The following is a 20,661-nucleotide window of genomic DNA, read 5'->3' as shown; positions in this document are numbered from 1 at the left end:
ATATACCAAATAAATAGAGGGTCAGTACAGACAATACCAATACCAACATTAATACCTTTAACGTATAAAGACCACTTATGCAGGGGAGAACGGTGTGTCGTGATTTATGAGATGAATCATGACCAATTAGCACATTTTTGACACATTTTAATGGGCCACTGAATCACTGTGATTGTTAGTTTCTATAATAATTAGTTAATACATGGGGGGAAACACCTTGAAATATTTTGAAACTGGATTATTTATTTATTTATTATTTATTTTGAGACCTGGGATCCAAATGCACCTGTCTTTGAAGCACTTTGGGTCAGCTTCTGTTGTTTCAGTGTGGTATAGGCTATAAATAAATTAGACATGACAGTCGACACAAAAATGTTCAGACATTTTTTATTACGTATGTTTGAGATATCTTCTTCATCGGATGATACCCTAGACAAAATATGTTAAATTTGGAGCTGCCAGAGAGGACGTTCATGCAGAGGGCTGGTGTGACAGAAAGCTCTGGATCGGTTCAGATGGGAGGCAGATGATCCGCAGTAGCGACCCCTACAGGGGACAGCTGGAAGAAAAAAAAGGTGTGTGAGGTAAACCAGCTCTTACAGGATAACACTAACAAAACCACAACGATCAAAAGAGTTAAATAAGCACGTAGGCGTGCATATGCAGAACAATAACATATGAAATTGGACCTCTGACACAGGTGTGGGCAAACTGAAAGGGAAATCCCACCACGTTAAAGTCAGTCTCACCGAGGACACCGAATGTCACTCAGATGATCAGACAATTAATCCTTTTGAATTCTGCACAGGAAGATAACAAAGTGTACAGCTGCTGAGATCATGAGACAAAGACTGTAATAAGCAGCTGTGAGGTTTGCATTAAACAGTCTGATACTGTCAGAGTGATTTCCGAACAATCCACATGACTGCATTAATGAACAGCTGAGTGGCAAATCTTTAAAATCCACAGTTTCGATCTTACAGAAGCGTAATGCATTTGGCTCTTGGCATAAGTCTTTTGGAGCCATTTCACTGGTGTTGGTTACTTGAGTTGAATGGCATTAAGGGTGAATATATAGCCTTTTTTATTGCTGCATAGCAAAAAGGATGTGGGCTCCATTCCCAGACTTGGTGATGCCAATGCTTCCTGTAAAATCCATCTCTTTCTGTGTATTGTCATTGCTTTCGTTTTATTTATTTATTTATTAGAAAGAACATCTTTTGTGTTCATTCTTGGTGGGTTTGACATAAATTTGAGATCATTAAACCCTGGAAGCCACGTTAAAAGAGTAGATCTTTATCAGTTGAATGAAATTCCTAATTATTATTAACATAAAGCCACATAAAAAGTCTGTAATATCAACAGCTTTGAAAGTGTCTTTTGCAGCAGCTGCATACCCTGCTCCCATTTTTTTCACTTCCAAGCTGTTTAGTCACTGGTCTTTGTGGAAAGTCCCATCTTTACTTGCATTTTTTCCTTATCTTTTTGTTTTATAATGTGCCTAATTTCTTTTGTTTCAGGTCAGTGAAACTTTTTTATTGTATTTTTGACTGGCTTAGGTCAGAATATATTCAAATGGTAATATGTTTTTTTCTTTAGATTTTAGTGACTTGTCGTTTAGGAAAGCAGCAAACCAAAGGCTCTTATCTGTCCTGCCAGTTTAAATTAAGTCTTTTTTTCCTTTGCTTAAATACAATGAGTCTGGAGACTTTTATTAGATTTTGCATAGTGAATTTTTGGTGGTGTGACTGTAGTTAATGATGTGGTCCATCTTCATGTTAAAGAAAAGGAACATTACTGGAGTCAAAGTTCATTACTGGAACTTAAAACAAATTCCTATAGTTTTAAGTTTTACAGTAGAACAAATTATCGGCCAAAAAAATACACTGCGTGAATGAGCATATAGAGGGCTTTCAAGCCTGCAGGAAACATAAAGCAGGAAATATTTACAAATTCACAAACAAGCTAACAAAGTTAAATCTACAGTTGTGTGAAACAAAGAAGGTTTTTAAGCACACCCTCAACTACTTCTGTTGGAATTAAGAGGGTCAGAAGGAGCCAGCTGCTAATGCACTTGATTCATTGGCCATTAGCAAGTGTGAGCACCTCTGTTTTGGCAGTTTGTAGGTCTGGAGCATTCAGGTGCATTAACATAATACCACAAGAGAGCACATTTACTCCGAGGTCAAACCGTGCAATGCTCAGAGAAACTGAAAAACAAAAACCCTTGAGCTACATCCTAGACTCTGCAGGCTTCAGTAACTCATTAAATATTAAAGTTCATGACAGTACAATTAGAAAAAAACAAGTATGACTTGTTTGGAAAGGTTGCCATGAGCCCTTTCTACCCCCCCCCCCCCCCCCCCCCAAGAAAACAAACAAACAAACAAACATGGAAGCATGGTTTAGGTTTCCAAAGTTGCATCTGAACAAACCACAAGACTTTTGGAACAAGGCAAGAACAAAGTGGAGATGTCTGGCCATAATGCACAGTGCCGTGTTTGGCAAAACCCGAACAAGCATAAAAACACCTCAGACCAGCTTTCAAGCACGGTGGTGGAGGGGCGATTTGGGCTTGTTTTATAGACACAGGATCTGGGAGCCTTGCAGTCATTTAGTCGGCCGTGAACTCCTCTGTACATGCAAATATCTGGAGTCAAATATGAGCTCCAACAGAAAGACTGAAACAGGAAGGAAAGGTGCTGCAATCACTCAGCCTGACTGAAGTGCTGTGGCGGGATCTCAAGAGAGCTGAGCATAAGAAACAGCCTGCAAACCTCAATAAACTGAAACAACACTGTAAAGAGGTTTGGGCCAAACCTCCCCAACAAATATGCAAGAGACTGATAAACTCACACAGAAAGCAAACACCTGAAATTACTGCTCCTAAAGGTAGCTCTACAAGCTGCTCAATCACTTGCACTTAGTTTTTCACAGAACTGACTGAAGAAAGAAAGCTTCCTTTTTCACACCACTGTAGATACTATTTTTTAAGCCATTTTAAGCTGCTGGGAAGAGGAAAGAAGGTTGAACAAAATGAATGTGGTTCTATGTGGAAACCCTGTGAGCAAACTCCTAGATGCTTTATATTAACTAGATCCACAAGGTTTAAGTGCATTCAACCCATTTGAGCTAAAACCAAAAATGTGTCTGTTTTTTTTAATTTTCACTATATTAGTGATATTATATGATAGTGATATATATATTGCTAGAAGCCCTTTGTACCCCCCCTTCCCCCATTTTCCACTATACTAATATTAGTGATAGAAATGAAAAACAAAAACAAACAAACATCCTGGTGTTTTAGTTTAGGAGGGCATTGTTTTGAGTAGGTTTCTCCTGGCAGTGTCCAGGTGGAGGTGGTGCTGCCTGGCAGATGCTGGCCGTGCACTTACGTTACTTCCTGCCGCTGTGTGTGTGTGTGTGTTGGCAGTGGCAGAGGTGAGGTGCTGCTGCTGCTGCGCATTCAGCTCTCAGTCATCTGCTGTGCTCTGGTGGAAAAAAGCGGCCGACGGATTATCCAGCTCCCCTAACAGTGTTAGCTATTCGGCTAACAGACAAGCCAGCAACCGAGAGGAGCCATGAAAAGCCGCCGGAGCCGGTGAAAGTTAGCCACGGGTTACTTTGGGACTTTAATGCACGCAAGGATACCAAAAAGGAGGTTCGCGGGTCATGCCGTCGCCCCCAGCGGGAACTTTTGCCTAGAATTTCCACTTGGGAAGGGCTAGCTCGGGGGGCTAGCTCGGCTACGAACTATTTTTAATTGGCTTTGGGCTCAATGGCTCTCGCTTGTTTTTCCCTGTCATAGCGACAGCTTGGAAAATTGGGAGAGGCCCCCTTGTGAAGTTCATGACAAACCAAAGGCCGGTTTTGAAGCTTAACTTCGGACGACTAAACTGGCAAGGGAGCGAAAATGAAGAAGCAGTTCAATCGGATGAAACAGCTCGCCAATCAAACAGTCGGCAGGCAAGTATTGTGTTCAGCTCCGAAGCTTTACAGGCGAACTAGCAGACACACTTTTCTTCTTGCTGTTCTGAGCAGCTTTCTAAAGCTTGTTGGACCGGAATTTAACTCTTAACCTTATTGTAAATTAACACCAACTTGTTTGGTAGCAGTTCTGACTGTGAAATTCAAAGAAAGAGAGTCACATGAACTGATATTAATTAAAAAAAAACCTAATAAAAGGAAAGGCTACACTGGCAAGTAGAGCAGGTTTCATGAATGAATCGTTTGACAACCAGACTGAAGGATGAAAAACTCTTAAGGCTGAACTGATTTAGCAGCTTTTCAAATGGTTTTTTTGGTAAGTGCTTATGTAGAAGAGGGTGAAGATTTCAAACCTGGCCATTTATTATTAGAGCATTAAAAAACAGTTATAAAAGATACTGGGTTTCCTACCATATCAGCTGTTAGTCATATAAAATGATAAGAGTCTGTGTCTGATATCTCATGAACACTATACTGATTATGTCTGTGACAAAGGGGTTAAACCTTTGCTGTCTAGTCCATGTCTTTTCCTGCTTGCCCCCGTGCAGCTGAGTGTAGGCATCAAATTCAAGCGCTGTGCTGACTCTAAAGCCTATGAGACCGTGGCAGTGGCTTTATGTGCCGCCTCCACTTTTATTTTTGGGTTGTTTTACAGTTAAAAATAGCCCTCTTTTATTCTTGACGGAGCCCTTCACTCAATAATGGGTCTGAAAATCAGTGTTTTAGCTCATCTCTCTTTAACACAACGCTCTTCTGGTTGATTGGCTGACCCTTGCAAACAGAAAGTTTGAGCAGCTGCTTCAGCGCTGGCATCCAGAGCTGTGTGGCTGAGATCACTCCAGAAGTGATATCCTCAATTATTAAAACTGTCTGAAATGGAGTTTTAAAGCAGTCCAAAGCCTGAGATATGGTTTAATATTCACATCCGTCATTGTAATCATATTTAAAGGAAAGAAAACAGAGAAGAGCATAGCAAATCTCCTTTCGTCATTCCTTTGAATTTGAGGCGTGCGGCAGTGTTGAGGCTAGATCCGTTCTTAGAAAAAATAAGTAAGGGTTTATTTTGTCGTGTGTGGACCTGTCGGCAAGTGCTTTTATGTTTCTGTGTGATGACACATGCTGTCCCTGTGTAACTGGATATCTAAAGCTGGCGATAAGCTCAGCCTTGTGAAAACATGAGGGTGAGACATGTCAAAGGATCTTTTCACCCTCAGAGGTTTTTCTCATGATGTCAGGTGTTATGGGTATGCACCTTAGGCAGATATTGGGCACAGCCAACAGTGGATGGTACCAGATAAAAGACCCTAACAGGTGGGTTCAAGGATTTTTTATTTTATTTTTTTACAATGGTTAACAGTGGTTTAAAAAATAGAATATATAAGTCGCCTAATTTAGAAATAATTTGTGTAGTTTGGACTTGTAACATTTATAAGTAATAAATCGACCAACTAATCAGCAGTAAATGAAAATGCACATGAGCAGACAGGGCTGGCAGAAAATAAGTTGTTGGCAGCTTTGTTAAGTTGCGGTTATTAGTGTGTTGATGCGCATTCTGTGTTTACTTTAGCAACAGCAGCACTGACATGGAGGTCTATGGAGATATTCTGCTCCTAAAGCCAAAAACTCAGGACCAGGAGAAGCAGGACAGCTGGAATACTCATAATTCCCTGTCTGCACTCAGCAGCAGTAAATTAGAAGTGGAGAGAGTGTAATGCAGAAAACAGACACGTGTGTGCATGCAGTAGTTACTTGCTCTTATGTATGCACAAGTAGGGTTAATCCCTCATACACTCATATGCACGGCCTTCTGAGTGAGTGGTCTGTCAGCGGTTGGATTTGGAGCAAAGCGAGCATGCTCTGTTTCGTCCATTATGTTTGTGGCTGCTTGAGTCTGCAAAAAGCCTGGGAGTGCAAAAGGCCGTCTCGGCCGGCCCCCCTGGGTTCCTGTGATTGTGCGAAGGCAGAACACTGTGTCCAGCGAGCAGCCGCTCTGAGGAAATCTCTCCTTCTACAAACAGGAAGCTGCGTCCCAGAGCCACGCTTTCTAAAGAAGAAGGAGAGAGAGTTTCGGGAGAACTGATGTTGAATCAAGACAGTGAAACAGAAAGATAGCGGCATGTGATTCATGTTGGGGATTTTATTTTCTCCTCTCCTTTTAGATTACTGTGGCTTGCTGTCAATGAACTTTCTGACCCTTTGTCTATCTTTGTTTGCGGCAGGTAATGTGCTCAGATAGTGACACCTTTGGAGGAGATAACTTGGCAATAGGAAGTTATAGACTATGACTGCTGTCTGCATTAAAATGAACGCTCACAGACCTTGAATGAAGTGAGAATTTTACTCCATATAACTTTCAGTTAATGGGGACTTCATATGCTTTTCCTATTTTTTTTTTTGCCATACAGTTGATGATCTGCATATTAAACATGAACAAAGCCTCCGGTGAGTTAAAAGTTACAGCTTCAGGCTGCTCTAAACACTTTGTTTCAGATAGTTTTTCTGCTTGTGAGAGAGCGTATATCCTTAATATCTTAGGCACGCATCAAACCCACAAACCTGCCATTCAAAGTTGATGAAAGCATAGCTTAAGATAAGAATTATTTTGAATCGGAGATCTACTCTTGTTAGAGAATAAAGCATAAGGAGCTGGAAATGCACGTCACATGTCTTATCTGTGTTTCATGTCAGTAACTAGAGTGACAGTAACACTTTGGCAATAATGGGTGGTGCTGAAGTGTGAGACAAGCACATGTATGTGTGGGAACTCGGACATAGATGAACCAGAAAAACATCTCAAATGTTTAGAGTTTTTCAAGTTAAGCATGTTGGCACACCCCACTGCCTACCACCTCAACTAAATTTAGATGTGTGTGACATAATCTGGGTTGCAGAGGTAGATTGCCACAGTCACTTGCATCTCTTTTAATTATAGCTGCTTTGTTGTGTGCCTCTATTCTCCCAAGCGTGCGGTCAGCACATTGACAAATACTTTTAAATATCATCCTCTCAGCTTGCACTGTTTTCATCAACGCTTTTATCCTTCTCCCCCATTGTTAATAATTGACTGGCTTTATAAACAACAATATTATATAATCCTCTTTTGATGGTATATCTAACAACATAGCTGAGTGTTATGCAATTTAATCATGCATTGTATTTGAAAGTCCTTGATCGACTTGAAGAGAGGCTCAAGTTGAAAAGAAACTCTCCCTACAGGAATCAACAAAATGTCACCGTAGAGCTAACAAAGATAGGTGACTCTGGGCGTTCCCCCTCCACATTAACAATGGCATGTATCAGCTGGGATGCCTCTGTGGCACTGGTAAGCTATACGTGCAAGGTTAGGCTGCTGTTTCCAAGTGTTGCTTAAAACCAAGCGCTACATCTCAAAGACTGAAAATGACAGTGTACTAACAAGATCACTACCATGTGTCTCAATAATGGTTCCATCATAAAAAAAGTTCAAATAACTTAGAAAACTGCCTGTCACCAGGGGAAAAAACTGGTGGTTGTCAAGTGACTGCACTGAATATTTTTTGCATTTGGTGATTGACTAAAAGTATAGTTGCTTGCTTGGTTGAGTGTGGAGTCAATTCAATTCATATGTTGCCAAATCACAACAGCACTCACATCAAGGCACTTTATATTGAAAAATACAGACCATACAACTTTACAGTGAAAATCCCAACAATGAGACGTCCCTCTTTCAGCAAGCACTTGGCGACAGTGGTAAGGAAAACTCCCTGTTGACAGGATGAAACCTTTAGCAGAACCAGGCTTAGGGAGGATGCAGCCATGTGCCGTGACCAGTTGGGGGTGAGGGGAGGAAGAGATGACGAAATAAAAAGCACACTTTAGAGAGAGCCAGAGCCTAGTAATAACTAATGATTGAATGCAGAGTGGTGTATAAACGCATAATGAGTAAACAACCCAGTGTCCAATTTATCACAAGGTTGTCTGGTCGGAGGTCACCTGTCTCCACCCAGCTGCAGTCTGACTCACACTGATTGCTAATTTGCCGATGCGTTGCAGTCAATCTGAGCCAGTCTGCGCTGAAGAGCACATCTCGTGTGCACACGTGGCTTTGTAGCAGGTGACTCCATCTTATAGCAGTTTAATCGCCGCCTTGATGCACCACAGTCACTTTGAAGATGGCAGCTAATTATGAGTGGTTGCTGCAATTTCAAAGCAACCATTTCAAAGCCAATGAGATGGCACTTCATTGCACACAGCCACAGTAATTACTCTAATAGTAAACATGGAGCTTATTTAAGTTTCAGTTTGACAAAATAATTTTTAAAACTCATTTTCTGCAACTTTCTGTCATATTTGAGACTTTTGAATCAAGAAAATAATTGTTGTTTGCATCCCTTTTACGGTTTTGCACACTGGACTGTAGTTTAATTACCTAGTTATTATTAGAACATTTGGATATGAATATTGGTGGTTAGCTTTCTCTTGATCTGTCTCTATACATCTTTGCTGTTCATCCCCATCTTATGCTTCAGGTTAATTTATCGGCTTACGTAATCAGCCACATTAGATGCGCCGTATGAGCTGAGTCACTCCATTATACCTCCAGCTCCTTTCATCTAGGCCCAGTATCCATTACCGTATGCCTTAAGCTGCCAACTGTTGCTGCTGTAAGTGCAGACCCTTTTTGGCTCCTGAGTTTAGTGACTGTGTTGAGTGGCCGGTAACAGCCGCTGTATTGTGTTCACGGCTTTACTTAATCGCTTTCTGCGTTCATAGTAGATCACCATGGTTACCATTCTGAACAAGCAGCATCCACGGCCGTGCAGCGAGGCGCTCTTGTTGTTAAGAAGTCACATGCAGCGCACAGTTGACACACTTTTCTCCAGAGGCTGCTGCTTCAGTGAGGCACGTCGGGGTCAGCTCTATTCACTGTCAGTCAGCTGATGCTGGCAAAACAATTATTGTTTTGTTTGTTGTTTGTCCTCTGATCTGGCTGCACACAGCCTATTTTTGACTCTGTGACACTGCATTTAAAGGTTTAAAGTGTTGCTTTCAGGTGAAATACCAGCGTCTCCACGATTGGGCACGTCATAAACACACCTCACCAGGTTCCTTTGTTCACATCAGCATCAGGAAGCTTAGCTCAGGGATACCAGTCAACTTCTTGTGTTTCTCTTGGCTTGTAAATGGTTTAGTCTGGTTTCGATTCAGCTCATAAATCACACATGTCATTAATTGGGCCAGTTGCAAAATGGATTTAAATGGCATGAATATGGCAGTGAGTTTTTTAAGTGCCTTTCCCGCAGTTTTTGTTGAGGTACCCTAGAAGTGTGGCTACTTCTTATTTTTTATTATTAATATGATCCTTTCTGTTAGCAATCAGAAATATGATGCATATTCTTTCAACCAGCTACATTTAGGCCAGCAACTGGAAATTGCTGATGCAATCGCAGGGCTGTGAGTGCAACACCTCAACCTTTGCATTCATTCAGGTTTTGCAACAGAAAAACAATAAAATGATATATTTAGGGTTTTTTTGTTTCAAAACAGGCAAGGGACCTAAACCAAGGGTGTCTTGCAGCATCTACATGAACAATTGAACAAACTGGTTGGATAGTATGCCCTGTTTAATGATCTGTGAAACGGTAGCGCCACTTGGCCAGCTTAGGCCTCAATCACACAGGCCTGTATTTTCCAACTGGTTGGCAAGTGTTTTCTGGAGGTTGCTGTCAGTCACTGGTTGGAATCAGACACAAAGAGGGTACTGCTCTCAAAACCTCCTTATGATTTCTTTGGTTGCTAACATATTTAATCTAAAATTAAATTAATTAAAATGATTCTAGACATAACCAAGTGGCACAAGGGTGTGATCTGTAGTGTTGCAATGAAGGGAAAAGTACTTGATTTTTAAGATCAGGACCACACCAAGAGCACTCCAGCATGTACACTAGACCAAAACATGGATTGCATATTGTGGTTTTGTAATCACTTTTTGCATGTGTGCACATTACTGTGTGTGTGTGGGGGGGGGGACGTTTGCATTTTTCCACATCTATGTTGAAGTCTTGTCTGTAGGTTTCTGTGGGTTATTAGATGTTTTACTGTGGCTTTCTTCTGGAGAGCATCTTTCCATTCATCTCAGATTCCAGATTATTCTGGTTTGGAGTCTTTAACTCCCCCCTAATCGCCTCTGAAAAACATTGAAAGAATAAATAAATAAATGGATTACCCTATTTGTGCGTCTTTCCTTCGGACCCCAAACCTATGGTCCCTTCTCTGTCAGTCTGTTTCTCCTTGCTCCCTGCCTCTGTGTGGTAATTGAAAGCAGCTGTGTGGAGGTTACCATAGTTCATAGAGAGCAGTTTTTGGAGGAGGGCCCAGGATTTGTTTAGAGCTCAAATCTCCCAAAATTCAGGCAAATGACCGTCTTCAGGTTCTCTCAGTTGGAGGACTGAACCTGCACTTGGAAAAGTTTGCACAATAATTGGGCACAACTGCATCAGTGTAGACTACTTAAATGTCATGCCTCCCTTGCTTGACTCACAACTAGGGATGGGTATCGTTTAGGTTTTATCCGATACCAGTACCAAACCGGTACTTTTGAAATGGTGCCGGTGCTTAAACGGTGCTCGAACCGGTGCTTAAAGAATGGAGAACACACACTTTGTCCAAAAACCTCTCATGTTCAGCTGTTTTTTTTGTAAAAAAAAAACAAACAAAAAACAATAACAATGTTAGTCTTTTCTGCAGCTATGGGGCATATATGGCATCACTCTTGGCTGGAAGCAGTGCTTAAACAATGGAAACAACACAAACTTTGTCCAAAAACCTCTCATGTTTAGCTGTTTTCCACTTTTTCTTTGGTCATTTTAGCCTTTTTGGCCAGGGTGAAGGGAGCATCTGCCATCAAACAAGAAGACAGCCGCATGTAACTACGACGGTGTTTGCTAGTTCACCTTACGTGCATTAATGTAATAACGTGGTTAGCCTACTCAACGTAAATTACACACGAACAACATTAAGCTACTCACGCAGAGAAGAACGGCTGCTGCGGCCATCATCATCCGTCATCATTTCTGCTACACTGGCAGGGCTAGGGGCCAGGACTCTCCTCTTCGGGTTTTGGGGGGATGTTGCTAACTCCGGGTCTGATAACAGACACCACACTCGCAGTAGATGTGCACGGTGTGAGGTCTCGCAGCAATCTATCAAATACAGTGCATTTCTTGGCTTTTAAAAAAAATGCTATGCATCGCCAGGTGTTTCATTGGATTTGAGGTGTTACCTCCTTTGCACAATATCACCTTAAAGCACTTGTTGCAGGCTGCTGAGTTTGCATCTTTTGCTGTGAAGTACAGCCAGACTTTTGGGCATTTTTAATCTGTAGCTCTGCTCTAAAAGAACGTATGTACCTGGGTCCGCCTACTATCCTCGGAAACACAAAATGATTGGCTAGAATTCAAAGTGTATCACAGCTCAGGAAAAAAAAGCACAGAAATAAAGCACTGAAATGTGCGCTGCTTTTTGGTCTGGTTACTACCGTTTATGTCAGAACCATACCGGTACCCATCCCTACTCACAACCATTTATTAGTTCATCCCTAGAAATTCAGATGTTGGCTAAAATACAGCACTTATTCATTGGAAGTATTGCTTGTATGAGCTTAATATAACTATGGCGCACACAAGGAAAAAAAATAACAATACAGCAGGCAGTAAACTGTCCCTTCTCTCTAACAAGAAGCCACCACCCCGTGTGAAGGCATTAACAAGCAGTCTGAGGTGTGCCTGTGTTTTCCCAGCCTTCTCTCTTTAAGTGAATCTAATCTGTCTGACCTCTTCAAGTCCAACTATTAGTTTGCTATTAATAGTTCAGGCAGAGCAGGGCTGCATGCTGTCCGCATGAAGACATGAGTCTGAGCTCTTGCAGCTTAAGGAAATCAAGGCTTGTTGAGCAAACAAGAAAGCAACTGAAAGAGTAAACAGAAACACACCTTCTGTATTGTTGCTCGTTTTATTCACTTTAAGGACACACTGAAGTTTGAAGAGAAACATGACTTGCTTGACTGCTTGAGCCATGGAAACAAACTAAAAAGATCAACACACTCTTTCAACATTCCCACAGATTCCAAGGGCACAGCTTTGATTTTAATTTAACTGTGGAAGCCAGCGTTTCAGGGTTAACGTCATTTCCCTCAGATATTTTTCAAAGTGTATTGAACCACTTGTCTGCCGTCATCTGTCAGTGCTAATTTGTGCTCTCTTGTTTATTTTTTCTCACCCACAGAGCAGAGAAAACAGAAGTTCTCAGTGATGACCTCCTGCAGGTAAATCATTAACCGGACACTGTAGAGCTCTGACCAGCACTCAATGTGGGCGTATGTGTCAAGCAGGGGTTGTAGCTGGTTGTGCCATTGTGTCTGTGTTTTGTATGAAATCAGTTTTTATTTACATCTCTACAATTAAAATATTTGGAACAGGTTAATTGATGACATGTTCCTCAATAAGGAACCAGGAGTGCTCTCAAATGCACTGAGTATTGAATCCAGCACTCCACTGTGGTGCTGACACTGAGCTTGAGCTTATCGTCTACTGAAATTTCTAAAGTATTGTGTAGTAGTGTATAACTGATTGTCATTAGTATTAGATGTACAATGCTGTGGAAAAGTCTTGAGTCACTCCTCATTTCTTTATGTTTGACTATAAAAATAAACAATACATGCAGTGCTTTGTTGAAATATCTGATGTATAAGGCTGCTGCCGATTGGGAACCAAAAATTTCCCTTTTGAGTTCATCACCTCTTGCTACCGACTTTAAGTCCTTGAGCCTTTTCTCCCTGTTTCCCTTCCCCACAAATGGCTTCTTGACAGCCAAACTAAAATTGATACCATTTCAGATTCTGCTTTAGCAAACAGTAACTGGATCAACTGAAGGTCCAGATGCCTTTCAGGTCCTCTGTCATTTCTTTGCTGGATTTTGTTCTGTCTCTCAAGGACATGAATTTGCTCTAGATGGTTTTTTACACCTGCCAACTTGTGCAACAAGTTGAAAAAAAAATATGTATCTGAAAATGGGCATCTACAAGGACTGGATAGAAAATGACTGAAACCAAACCAGAAACACTGCAAAACTTTCAGAGGGGCTGGAGAACAGTTGCTTAAGACTTTCTCAGCTTCAGCAGATTAATACTATAAATTTGCCATTCTGTTGCTGCTTCATGCGACAGTTACAGCCACAGTGTAGGACGGATCGCTGTCGTAGGAACTCGATCTCAACAGCAGTCAGACTGTACAATATCCACACAAGATAAATGCTGTATAAAAGCACATGTATATTTTATCATTCCCACTGCACTTTATGTACATTATAAAAAAAAAATATTGGTGTATTCTGGCTTTTCTTTTTTTCTATTTAAATTTTTCTAATATAGCTCTAATTCGCCCTTTCTTCCTGTCGCTTGTGCAGCTGTAACAAGTGAATTTCCTCAGTGTGGGATTAAATAAAGTCTATGTTTATGCCAGTTACTTGTCTTGTCTTCTAGGGTAGTCACTGGGAGCACTTTGCTGTTGACTTCTCGGTACTATGAAGTGACGAGCCAGGACATGAATTTCAACCACGGAAGCGTTAATTTTTAACTTAAAGAGTGACTTCACTGAGTACTGTAAAATTTAGCAAAGAGTTGTCATGACAAGTGCTGGGTGAATAACGGTATATCAGTGCATTCATTTGAGTAGTACTTGTGTAACTCATGTGGCTGTTGCTGGTACAGGTGAGAGTCACCAGGCACTCTGAGACACAATATTGTGATTTTTAACATTTTGAGATATGCCGAGTATTGAATAACATATATTATAACATCTGTAGTACTGAATATTGTAATAACGTATATTGCAATTTATCACCTTTTTAAAAACTGCTTTGTCTATATCTGTTTTAAACGATAAGATACAATCATCTCACTTTGGCTAATTTTTGCTGCAAGATAAGATTGTCAAGCACGCCATCACTGTCCATAAATGTCAGTCAGTCTGCAATTGAATGTTGCAGTCGAGTTGGCAATTACATGCAGTCTATTTCTGATAATATAGCAATTAACTGTGATAAGTCTTGAAAATCACGTATCTGTTGCTGCCTACAGAGACAGAAGTTCACAACACCCTCACATTCCAGACACAAGCTGCAGTCGGTCACAGAATATGTAAAAATTCTGTGCAGCCACTGATTTTTGTAGATGCAAGGAGGTTGCTGTCTTGTTTTTACTCATGTGACTGAACAGGTAGGAGACAGCTTTGTTAGGCTAAGTTTGTCCAGTGTTGAATGATGTTACGATTAAGCTGATTTAATGTTTACTTGGGTAACGTTAATGTGAACGTGCTTGAGATGAGCTCTCTTGTTTGTAATATTTCATTTATTTCATAAAAAAAATTCAAATACTACATTGATACAATATCACCATGCTAAACATTGCGATACTATGATCTATCAATTTCTTTCCACCACCTCATTGCTAGAAAAGTGCTGTGAAGCACATGCAAAGTACTTCTGAACTCTGCGTGCAGAGCAGCAGATATATCTGTCTGCTGCCTCTGAGCTGATCTGAGGCAGACAGCAGGTGGGGCTGGGGCAGAATACTGGCTGCTCAGCAAAGACATTCCAGCAGTGAACATGGTCTCTGTTTTAATGGGAGATGAATATAAACTGTCAAGGAAGCTCGGCTGCCTTTGCGCCAGTGTGTGAATGTGTGTGTGAATGGGTGGATGACTGGATATGTAAAGCGCTTTGGGGTCCTTAGGGACTAGTAAAAGCGCTATATAAATACAGGCCATTTACCATTTACCATTTACTTCCTGCAAAGAGATGCAATGTCCATCACCCTCCATTATTTTCATTGGTCTCTGCACTGTCACCTTATATTGCTGATTATCTAAACCAACAGTAAATGAGAGATGATGGACGTGAAAATGAAGTGAGCCTCATATGGACAAAATGCACATTTGAGTGACAGCTAGAACATCAGATTCAGAGCCAGCTGGACTTACTATAATTCAAGTGGACAACAGTGGTGACTTTAACCGCTTGGGGTGCTTTTTCACTGAAGAAAGGAAGTTATATTTTTCTGACAATTGACTTTGACCGCTCCTCAAAGACACTGTTGTTCTACGTCTGTCTGGAAATCAGCTGTTGTTTTCCTGGAATCAGTCTCTAGGATCTTTCTGATAAAGAAAAATGGAGTGAGTCACTCAGAGATGGCGACTCAATCACCTTTAATTTCTCCGAAGGCTGCTTTCACTTCTTGTCTTGAAATAGGAATTCTCTGTTTGTTTCTTAGTAAACTTTTGTGTTGTCCTAATGTTTTTGCAGAAGACAGTTTAATTTGTTGTGGTACATCTTCTGTTAATACCCAGTGATAATGTATAATTTCCAAAAATGCTTTTAATCCCACCTACTGTATAGCCACTACAGCAACAAATACTCTGCTTTGGCAGTAGATGTGTTGAGTATTGTTAATTTCTCATTTCTCTCAAGGGCCTTCTGAGCATGACTTAAAACGCTAGTAAGATACATTAGCTAACAATGATTGTCTATACACTTAATTAATATCCACTGAGGTTCTAATACATACCCTCATAAAAAAACAACAACTTTGTTTGGATGTACTGTATAGAGGTAAGTGTGGCCACATCAAAGCAGTAAGAAAATCCTCATTGCATCTTTGTATCCAAGCAGTGAGTCGAAAGAATTCTCATTCATGTTTTTGTTTTTTTATACTGTCATGTTGCACACCTTGGTGCCCATTTGCAACCACTGTAACTCACTCAAAATGCCACTGGTAGAATATGGATGAACAACAAGTAAAGATAAACCAGTGCTCCAGTTTTTTTAGATCCTTAAATAGCTTCCAGTTAAATATCGAGTTTAAGTCTCATTATAGATAGATGTCATAGATGTGTTTGCTTAGTACATCCCCAATAGGAACAAGGACCAGTGATAACAATAATGACCACTGTAAGTCCAGGCAAGTATTCTTAGTAGTTTATTTTGCTCCAGTCCACTCATAAAATCCAGTTAAAGCCTGCATGTTGGCATGGTAACCCACTAGTGTTGACTCAAACCTACATTAGACGAAGGTGGACAGTTTGTTCCTGAGTGTCTGGCTAGAGATAATCGAATTCCCTACGTAATCACTGCTTACTATTAATCTGCTATTGTGCCTATGTTCATGTTTTACTTATTTGTGTCTTTATTAAGTTTGTCTGTAATATATTTGGTTTTAATTAATGGCACTTTGATTAATCTCTTTATGTAATAAGGGATGATGGAAGTACTGTCTGAGAAGCAGCTTAGATTAGAACAAAATAGAATAGAAAAGAATAGCTCTTTATTCGTTATACATGTAGAACAAAATTGTGGTTGCTCAATGCCAACTATGCAGGAATAAAATATAAATGATAAGACAGCAGGCAAAAATAACAAACAGGGGAAATGTACAGAATCAAGAAGAATATATGCAAAGCAAGAGAAAGGCACAGAATGCAGAACAAAGTGCAGTCAGGTTCAAAAAGTATTTGAGCAAAGACACAATCTTTTTTTTGCCTCTGTACACCACCACAGTGAGTTTGAAATGAAACATGGTGCGATTGAATTGCAGACTTTCAGAACCATTTTTATATGTAGACCCACATTTCAAAGGCTTCGGATGGATAAAATTCCTTTGGAGTCTGTGACTGTCTGAAGTCAAGAGCCCATGGACGTCACTAAATGCTGTATTTCCTCTCTTGGGATGTTCTGCCAGGTCCTCAGCTGCTGCTTATTTGTGGGCCTTTCTCCATTCTGTTTTGTATTTAATAACTGGAAAGCATGCGCTGTTGGACTGAGATCACATGACTCAGTTGGCTATTGAAAAGAACCCACTTCTTTTCCTTGAGAAACTCTTGCTTTTGCTGTAAGCTTTGGGTCATTACCCATTTGCACTCTGAAGTGTTGTCCAAGCAGTTTTCAGGATTTGAAAGCTGAGCAGAGAGTACAACCCTGTGCACTTCACAATACATCCTGCTACTTCTATCAGCAGTCACATTATCAGTATATCTTAGTGACGTAGTTCCAGTGGCAGCCTTACATGCCTCCACTATGTTTGACAGGTGTTGTGCTATGCTTTATTTTGGGATTAGTGATGCGTCCATTAGGCGCCTGCAGGTTGTGCAAAATGCTGCAGCACGTCTTTTAACTGGAACAAAAAAGTTTGAGCACATTACCCCTATTTTAATTTCACTCCACTGGCTACCTGTACATTTTAGGATTGTTTTTAAAATTCTCTTATTTGCTTTTAAATCTCTTAATGGCCTGGCCCCCCCCTACCTCTCGGAGCTACTACAACCATATACACCTGCCCGTTCCCTTAGGTCCGCCAATCAGCAGCTCCTTAAGGTACCGAAAACTAAGTATAAATTTAAAGGTGATCGTGCTTTTGCTGTAGCTGCTCCAAAGTTGTGGAATGATCTGCCCTTGCATGTTAGGCAGGCCTCTTCTGTCTCTGAATTTAAAAGTCTTCTTAAAACATATTTATTCGCTGAAGCCTTTGGCATTGATTAGAGGGGTTGACTCAATTTGTTTTAACATGTTTTAATTTATTGTATCTATTTATTTTATCGTATCTCATTTTAATTTTCTTTACGTATGCTATTAACATGTACAGCACTTTGTGAAACCCTGGTTTTATGTTAAAGTGCTTTAGAAATAAAGTTGGTATGGTATGGTATGGTATGCTTCAGATCATGAGCTGTTTCTCTCCTTTTCCATCTTTTCAGTTGTCATTCCAGTACTTGTGGAAACTAACCAACTCTTTACAGTCAGCTTCTTTCTTAGCTCGATTGCCTCAAAGCGGTCCTCTGCTTGATCCTCCGAGGTGGGAAAGAGTCAGCCAGCATTCCTGTGCCAGCTGCCTGCCCATTTCTTCTTCTCTGTATATAGCATCAGTCCACATGGGTACTGCAGAAGTACTTCAGAAATATCGTGTTGCCAGTGTAATAAGTTCGGAGCCACCTGTTTGAACACTTCTGTCATTGATCCCTCCTGCAAACAAAGAATATTTTGTTTCCCATCCAAGGCTTACAGAATAATTCCACCCTTAATGCGTCATCTCAAGCTATTTTTTGCTCTTTCAGGACATGTTCAGACATGTTAACATCATTTCTCTTAGGAACCAATAAATAAACACATCCACTGTCTGTCTTTTTCCTCCCTGTCTGTCCTACATATTATTGGGATTCCCTTTCCTATGACGCATCATGGGATTGACCAAGTATTGACCTCATCACACGGCAGGAGGGGAAAAAAACACGCCCCGCTGCTTTTCAGCTTCTTTTCGGATCTGCCGAGACTCCTCAGGATAATTTATTCTTTCTCTGGCACTTTCTAACAATGTAAGGAAGAAAGTTCCTGCCATGTAATCCAAACATTTCCCATACACCCACACAGGAATTTAGGCCCTTCTAGAGCATAGGGAGGGGAATCCCCTGAATGTTTTTGTACCAGGCACTAAATGAACTGGGTCTAATCACTGTTCCCAAGCCTATAACGCGTGTATCCTTGTGTTCATGTGTGTGTTTTGGTTAGATTGTATTTAAGCCAGCTGTTTTAGGAATGCCGGGGGCCACCATGGGTCGGTACTGACGTAAGAGCACAAGGAGAGGGGAGGGAAGGGGCGGCACACGGAGGCGGATATCTGCTGTGCAGTTCCTGCGTTCCGACTCCGTTCTGTTTTTGGAACACAATTGTGCGGTATTTGGTTTATCCTCCTCCTGAAGTCGCCTCCCTCCATTTCTGCTCGTGTTACCGTCTAGATCTCACTGTTCCCCTTTATAATTTGAACATCTCGTAAGTGCATGCTTAGCGCTTTGAGACATTTATAGAGTTCTGATTTCTCACTTCAGTAGAAACCTGTTCTGTGAAGTTGCTTTCCCATTTTTCACAAGTAAGGCCAACTTTAACCAATCCCTTGCGTTGTCACGCTGTGTTCACCAGGCTTCTAAGTACATGTGAACAGTAACTCGCCATCAGCCCTTCCATTCCATAGCGACAGTCGGCCTAATGTTGACGCTGACCATCGCAGTCAGACACCTGGCACGACAAGCACAGTGAATAGTGACCCTGGGGCATTTCAGTTGGCCTCTGTCCTTCAGCCTGAATAGCTGTAACTTCAATCAATGACAGTATTATATCTGGTGTCAGGCTAAAGGCACAGAGTGGATCTGTGGAGTCAACTGAGTAAACAGGAGAAAGTCTGTGTAATCAAAAAAGCCTTTTCAAAGCCAAAGAGCTGCTCGCCATGGGTCACATCTCGGTGGGCGCTGCTGGGAAGACATTTCCGATGAGTCACGTGTTTCGAAGATAACATTCCAGCGTTGCTCCGCAGGAGCAGGCCTTATCAGTCACGCTTGAACTTTGACCCCTGACCCTGACAAGGCCATCACAAATCATATTTCTGCATGGAGCTGGAGCTCATTAGCCCTCAGCTGGGCGCTCTGCCATGTTGGGTTGTGATGACAAGTTAGTGGGGTTGATGAGATTAATCTAAAGTTCTTTAAAGAGGCTGGTTACACTTTTCCTTTTACAGTGGTTGACACTAGCGTAGTTGATACTACGTTTAGTTTTTGCATAGGCCAGTACAGACAATAACATCAGTGACAGCACTATTAAATTGTCTAACACAGTGGTGGACGTACAGTAACATAAGTGTAATGTATTTGTGACACAGTTCAATGTTCTCTTAGGTAGTGCAGAGACGAGGAAAATAGTTTTGTTGTCTGAGGTCGTGCTGTGCTTCTGGTTACTTGGCATCATATTTCCACGCTATCAGAGGTTGGCTCCGACTGCTTGTCTAGCCGCTGATAGACTTCCTCAGCTTCAGTCTGGGATTTTAACAGAAAACGACACAAATAACTGCTAATCGGTTGAGTTGACAGGTTATGGGCAGGATTCATCACTTTTGCTGCCTAACTGCTGCATAATTATTCTGTTATTAGCCACAGCGGCTATCGGGTATAGTGAATGTTTAGCATTTAACATGTGCACTTTCCAAGTTACCTTAAAGTGTTGCTCAGTGTTGTAAACATACGCTACTTCAGCTGCTAGTGGGGGGCAGAGCTGTGTCAAGTTGTGTATCAACTGCATTTTCTCTCTGTAATCTTCATTGCTGCGTTCCAGTTACCTTGGAAGTTGGGTGTCGGTCACTTCTGAGTTATTTAGCTTGTGGCTCTATATAATGTTAGTGACAGCTAATATCCCTCTCATTGGTTCTGACTGTGATCACTGCAGACCCACCCAGCTGCTGTTTAAACCTTCTGTTTGGGATGGGCAGCCAATCAGAAGATAAATGAAATGTAGGCAGGTAGAGGATGACGTGGTGGCTATGAGTCATGTGAAGTACTCTAAAGGAGTGCCTGAGCCTGGTTCTGCTGGATGTTTCTCCTTCCCACTGTCACCAAACTGCTTGCTCATTGTGTTTTTCTCTGTTGCGTTATTGTACGGTCTACCTTACAATACAAAGCGCCTTGACACGACTGTTGTGGTGATTTGGCGCTTTATAAATAAAAATATGGTTGTCTCCTTTTCTAATTGTGATAAAGTATAACATTTCTTGTAGGGCTGCTCGATTATGGCAAAAATGATAATCACGATTATTTTCACTGAAATTGAGAT

The 20,661-nt window shown here is 41.1% G+C and overlaps 1 protein-coding gene across 7 annotated transcripts in view; it reads left to right on the top strand.

Annotated features, from left to right (window-relative positions):
* Nucleotides 1-3,340: 3,340 nt before the first annotated feature.
* Nucleotides 3,341-20,661, top strand: part of arhgap17a (Rho GTPase activating protein 17a) — a 35,465-nt gene continuing 18,144 nt past the window's right edge. For 3 of the 7 annotated variants that reach the window (XM_026179046.1, XM_026179045.1, XM_026179044.1), the window contains exons 1-2: nt 3,342-3,966; nt 12,250-12,289. In XM_026179046.1, the coding sequence (XP_026034831.1) occupies nt 3,914-3,966; nt 12,250-12,289 (93 nt within the window). In that variant the 5' untranslated portion in view covers nt 3,342-3,913. Of the gene's footprint in view, nt 3,967-12,249; nt 12,290-20,661 lie in introns of all 7 variants that reach the window. The other 4 variants (XM_026179049.1, XM_026179048.1, XM_026179047.1 and 1 more) reach the window with 3 other exon arrangements.

This window comes from Astatotilapia calliptera, chromosome 8, assembly GCF_900246225.1.
Source record: "Astatotilapia calliptera chromosome 8, fAstCal1.2, whole genome shotgun sequence".
NCBI classification, from domain to species: domain Eukaryota; kingdom Metazoa; phylum Chordata; class Actinopteri; order Cichliformes; family Cichlidae; genus Astatotilapia; species Astatotilapia calliptera.
The sequence above is the reverse complement of the archived record's forward strand: the minus strand, read 5'-3'. Positions and strand labels throughout refer to the sequence as shown.